The 6,000-nt window shown below is 39.2% G+C and overlaps 1 protein-coding gene across 1 annotated transcript in view; it reads right to left on the minus strand.

Moving 5' to 3' along the window:
* The window catches only part of meis3 (myeloid ecotropic viral integration site 3), a 29,474-nt gene extending 23,851 nt beyond the window's left edge, over positions 1-5,623 (minus strand). Inside the window, exons 1-2 of the mRNA XM_055148032.1 lie at positions 5,198-5,623; positions 4,775-4,879 (exon numbers count right to left, since the gene is read on the minus strand). Of these exons, the coding sequence (XP_055004007.1) occupies positions 4,775-4,786 (12 nt within the window). The 5' untranslated portion in view covers positions 4,787-4,879; positions 5,198-5,623. The remainder of the gene's footprint in view (positions 1-4,774; positions 4,880-5,197) is intronic.
* Positions 5,624-6,000: the final 377 nt, after the last annotated feature.

The following is a 6,000-nucleotide window of genomic DNA, read 5'->3' on the forward strand; positions in this document are numbered from 1 at the left end:
TTAAGATTTACAATATGTTTTTGCAAATACCATAATGATTTTTATGTTTTGTCTGTCAAATCAAATCTGTCAAAGTCACTTTTATATGCTTATTTGAAAGTTACACTGCAAATTTTTTGTTTAAAATGGACACTTTGGCAGCTTTTACAAATATTTTTATTACACGCTCTCAGTTTCCTTCTATTGCATCTTCAAAAACAGCAATTACAATACAATTTTTCCACCTCCATGTAGGATATCATAGCCTATACTCCCCTAACAATGATCTTTGACTATATTTTGACTACCCTTTTGCTTGTACCACTTGGCAGCCCTTACTTACATTATAAATACACAATGACACCAGACCCGCTCCCTGCCTCCCCTCGCACTTGTCTGTACGTGTTTGTTATGAGCTAATTTGTTCAGCTTGTGTCTCTAAGGCGGCTACAGGAGGAGCTATGCCCAGGTCAGCACATCTCGACTGGGTTTGGGATTAAAGGAACCCCCCCCTTTCTGAAAGCCGGTCTCTTGGGGGGGTGACTGCATGGGGCCATAGACAGACATAGCAACTGCCTGGTGCCCTCTGTTATTTTAACCAAGCTGTAAAAGATGTGGTGATCAGCTACGGGGGCTTTTTTTGGCACAGACTGTGTTCTTTCAGCGGGCAAAGGGTTATGATTTACAACGGCGTGTGTCGATGGGTCAGGGGAAAACCCACCGTGGCCAGATAAGAGTGTCTAAACATGTTTGAACGCTGTCTGAACCCACTCCTCACCTAAATGTAATTGTAGACGTAAGATTTAGTCGGCAAATTGCAAAAACAAACAAAAGCACAAACTAATCCTGCAACATATAGTTTGTTTTGTCTGTCAAATGAAATGGAAATTCACCACAAAAGTTCACAAATATCACTTTTATACTCTTATTTGAAAGTTACACTGCAATTTTTTTTATTAAAATTGACATTTTGGCAGTTTTATATTGTTTTCTTTGTCTTATATATATATACTTTTTCATTACGATATTACTGGCTGCTCCAAAATGAATATGAAACTGTAAAATTTCCAAAACCAATGAAAGTTAGCTTTTTTTAATCGCAATTTGATATATTTTTTTTAAGATTTACAGTATGTTTGTGAAAATACCATATACCATTTTGTATGTTTTGTCTGTCAAATGAAACACAAATTCACCACAAAAGTTCAGAAATATCACTTTTATGCCCTTATCTGAAAAGCTACACTGCTTTTTTTAATGTTTGTACTCCTGCTACAAATGTTTTAAACTGAAACTAAAACTGAACTGCCTACATAACATTTTGATGCAATAATAGATGGATTGCGTTTTATATTCAAGCCACATTGGTCTGAACCCACTCCTCACCTAAATTTAATTGTAGACTTAAGATTGTAGTCTGCAAATTGCAAAAACTAACAAAAAGTAAAATGAAATCCTGTTACATATGTTTAAATCTTGACTACTTTTGACTATAACTGCAATAATAGACTGATTGTGTTTTATATTCAAGCCAAACTGGTGTCTGAACCTCACCTAAATTTAATTGTAGATTTAAGATTGTAGTCTGCAAATTGCAAAAAACAAACAAAAAGCAAAATGAAAATCCTGCTACATATATGTTTAAAACTGAAATGCCTATATTACATTTTTGACTATAACTGCAATAAAAGACTGATTCTGTTTTATATTCAAGCCACACTGATGTCTGAATGTACTCTTCGCCTAAATTTAATTGTAGACTTAAGATTGTAGTCTGCAAATTGCAAATACAAACAAAAAGCAAAACGTAATCCTGCTACATATGTTTAAAACTGAAATGCCTATATAACATTTTGACTAGAACTGCAATAATAAACTGACTGTGTTTTAAATTCAAAACACACTGATACCTGAACCCACTCTTCACCTAAATTTAATTTTAGATTTAAGATTGTAGTCTGCAAATTGCAAAAACAAACAAAAACCAAAACGTAATCCTACTACACATGTTTAAAACTGAAAATGAAAAGCATGAGATTCTGCAATAACAGACAGATTGCATTTTATATTCAAAACACTGATGTCTAAACCCAGTCCTCACCTAAATTTAATTGCAGACTTAAGATCATAGTCTCCAAATTGCAAAAACAAAAAGCTAAACGAAATCCCGCTACATACCATCTAAAACTGTGATGTCTAAATCATTGTGTCTAAAACTGAAACTGAAATGCCTATATAACATTTTGAATATAACTGCAATAATAGACTGATATAGTTTTATATTCAAAAGACACATAATTCTAGAGACTGTAGTCTGCAAATTGCAAAAAGCCATCAAAAACCAAAATGCAATCCTGCTACATACAGTATGTTTTAACCTGACATGTCTTGTACAACATTTTGGTCAAACTGAACGCGTTTCATATTCAAGACACATTAACGTCTGAACCCACACCTCACCTTTATCTAATATTAAAATTAAGCTTATATCGTATGACTGTAAATTACAAAACGTGAAAACAATGGAAGCTTGGAACACGTGTTTTAAAATAGCAACCCAAAACGCCTCATATAACATTTTGGTCAGATAATAATAGTAATAATAGACACACACATTTTGTATTCAAGTGATGTCCGAACCCACACCACACCTTTACCTAAACTTAATATTAAAATTAAGCTTGCGTCTTCTGCTTGTAAATAACAAAACATAAAAAGACAATGTAAGCTTGCAACATGTTTATATAACATTTTATATTCAAGTGATGTCTGAACCCACACCTCACCTTTATACTTTTATATTTTTACGCTTAATTTCATCACTTCTGTCCATGAATTACAAAAAGAAAAACGAAAAAAAAAAAAGAGAATGTATTGAGTTTCACGACCCAAAATTCCTGATCTGTCATACAATATTGGTAATATTTTGGTCAAACCTGAGTCGTATAAACTGAAAGCATTTTATAAAACACATTTTACGTTTAAATTTGTCAGACTTTTATCTACCCAGACAAAGATTTATCCTTTTGTAAGTTTATCTGACAACTCCAAACGTCTTAAAATACTGGGAACGTTTAGGTCAGATCTTAATATTAGAGGGTGAATGCACTTTATATTCAAGATAAGTATAGTTTTGTTGTGTTATCACTCAGTATAAAAAGTAGGCCTATAGCATGGTGCACTCAACTCTTCGTCTACACTATGGTCCACTCTAAAGGAACACTAAAATGCCCTATATCAAATCGTTATATGGTCATCAAGATCACAAAAAGCACCTGCTCTGAGAGGCCCTTGCTCTATACACACACCTTCTAGTTTTATGTGCGCTGGCTATTAACACAATCACCGCTATCGGATTGCACGTCTCCCTTTACGCCAGGACCCTATCGTGTTTCCGTGCGTCACGCGGATCAAAGCGGGACACGTCGAGATGACAAATACCGCGGATTTCCCCCAACTTTTTGTCCGAGGAAAAGTCACGTAAAAGAGGGCTCAGAGGAGAGAAGGACAGCGGCACATCGCGAAGTTTAATTGTGTTATTTCAGCGGCGGCGTATAACTTTTTACAGCTTTAATAGGCGTGTGTGCGCTACTGCTAACAAGTCCCAAGGGCCAGTATTAACAGAGCAGCGAGGACAGCACCTCCAGAGAGCAAGAACCGATCCTTGACTAAATGATTTTTACCAAATACTTAATTGGAAAAACCAAATGGGCTGTTTAATTGGCTCGGCTACCCATTTCCAATGCGTAAAGAACCCCAACACTGTTACACTCTGCCACAGGCTAAAGTTAATTATGGTGACCTTTTTTTTTTTTTTTTTTTTTTTTCTAAAACTGCACATCAATACAGATTTTAAGTATAAATGGTAAATAAATACACTAAACGTCACTAAAAAATGATGAATAAATAAGTAAGTATTCTTTTAACTCTTTTTATGGCAAAACTTAAGGAAACTTTGTGCGTAATGCGTAAAAGTTTGGATAACTGGCTAAATCATATGCCTGTTTCTCGAGCTGCAATAACTCAATTAAAAACACATTATACCCTTTGGAAATAGTTTAACATCTTATGAGTGAACATTATGAGTGAATTACCGGTCAAAGAAAGAACTTGCCTCTTAACTTCAAGCAAGTTTAAATTCTGGCTTATTGGAGACAAATTAAATCTCAAAAACACACACTCCTTGCTTGTGAGTTATGTGTTTGCACTATGCTTTCACAGTACCAAACCTATATTCCCACACACTTCTTGTATAGCCAGCAAGATGCCAGTCAGTCCGTGCACCATCCTCACGTCCATCCATCCATGCTCCACGCTTGTGAATCACTGTAGCAAAAACACTGACCTACTTACGGAGTTGCATCTCGCCTTTGCTCTTAATGACCTACGCTGCTCCCTCTAACCCTGATCTCCACTTGTCACGGCTCAGTGGTGTCACCAAACAACAACACTCGTGGTCACAAGGGAGGGTCAAATTCGGGACCGTTTAAGCTCGTGCGAACGGAAAAGCGGACGTAATTGACGTAAAAGCGTGTTCAGAAAGTGTGCGTGTGTGCGCTTTTGACATGCTTTCTCTAGTCTCAGTCCATAATGGTGACTTCATAGGCCTTGTTTTGCGCTTCTCACGCTGACCACTCATGTAATAACCAAGCAGTAAGGCGTCCATTAATGCTTTTAAAACCACGCTCTGCTCCTTACTGCTATAACCCAATTATTGCCTTGTGCATCTCACCCACTCTCCCTTCTTAAATTTAAAACATCTTAAAAAAAAATAGCTCAAGAACATGGGACCTACCCTCTTCTCCATGCGGCTCGACAGCCAATCCTACACGGGGGGACGGGGATGCTCTGTTCGGCTACTCCACAAGGCTTTTGCCGCTCTGCTCCTTTGCGTGAAACCCTGGAAATGCAAGTTGGAAAATTAGACACTTATTGGTGCAGAAGTTGGTAAAATTAGCTCATCGGTGAATAAACAAGATTGTAAACAAAACAGTCGCCTCCCCGGTGGACCATCACAGTTACAACATTAAGGGATTAGAGATTTTATTGGCGTAATAGTCTTACTTAGGAGCTAATGGTTAATAATACGCTTATCTGAAGAGGTAGTAAAGCACTTATAACAATGAAATCCAGCGGGCAATTAAAAGGAATTAGCTTTGAGAGCGCAAACGGGCAGTAAACAGCGAGGCATTGGCGGGCAGAAGGATGGCTCTCTTACCGTAAACACCGATAGTCCCGTGTGAGTCCGGAGGTAGTGTCCACAAAGAGAAGAAAGGCGGCGGTAAACAGCGAAGTGCCTTCCCGTAAAGCTCTCTCCAGTGACGGGTTAGTAGTGAGTGCGGGTCGCTCGGTGAGACGGAGACCGGATAGAAGCTGAAACAAGCGAGAAGGGAGACGGGAGAAGGCAAGCAAGCAAGCGGGCAGGCGATCGTCCCTCTCCTTTTTGGCTCCTCTCGCTCGCTGTCCGTCCGTGCCTCGCTGCTTGGGATGTGTCAGTGGCTGGGAATGAGCGATGGAGCACGCAGCCTCTACAGAAGAAGACGGAGAGCTGGAGGAGGAGTGGTGACGCGCGGGTCAAAACGCGACGGGGTCTCTCTCTCTCTCTCTCTCTCTGCTTCTCTCTCTCTTTCTCTCATTCCCTCTGCATTCGACCCCTCCTCGTTTGAACCCGTGCCTTGCTTCTTCTCTTTCTCTTTCTCTTTCTCTCTCCGCCCCCTGCCCGTTGCTCCTTTATCACCAAAGATGGGTCGGGTTTTATCTGCTGAAAGCGCACTCCATACCCTTTGGTGCCTCCGCCTGTAGGTACATTACTTTCAGGCAGATTATGATCGTCATCTTGGGGATAACTCCGTGTGAATGGTGATAACTGGCCAGCGGGAGTGGGATATGATGTAGTCCGAGTAATATAGGACTTCGGGCAATCAATTAATGCGATAAGAGCGGGGCGTATGAAGACACAAGCGCGCAGAACATGGTGGCTCCATGCACGAGATGACTAATGGGAGAAAAGCCTATCACTTT

The sequence above is a fragment of the Boleophthalmus pectinirostris genome, unplaced genomic scaffold, assembly GCF_026225935.1.
Source record: "Boleophthalmus pectinirostris isolate CB_2022bp ecotype Guang Dong unplaced genomic scaffold, ASM2622593v1 HiC_scaffold_9, whole genome shotgun sequence".
NCBI classification, from domain to species: domain Eukaryota; kingdom Metazoa; phylum Chordata; class Actinopteri; order Gobiiformes; family Gobiidae; genus Boleophthalmus; species Boleophthalmus pectinirostris.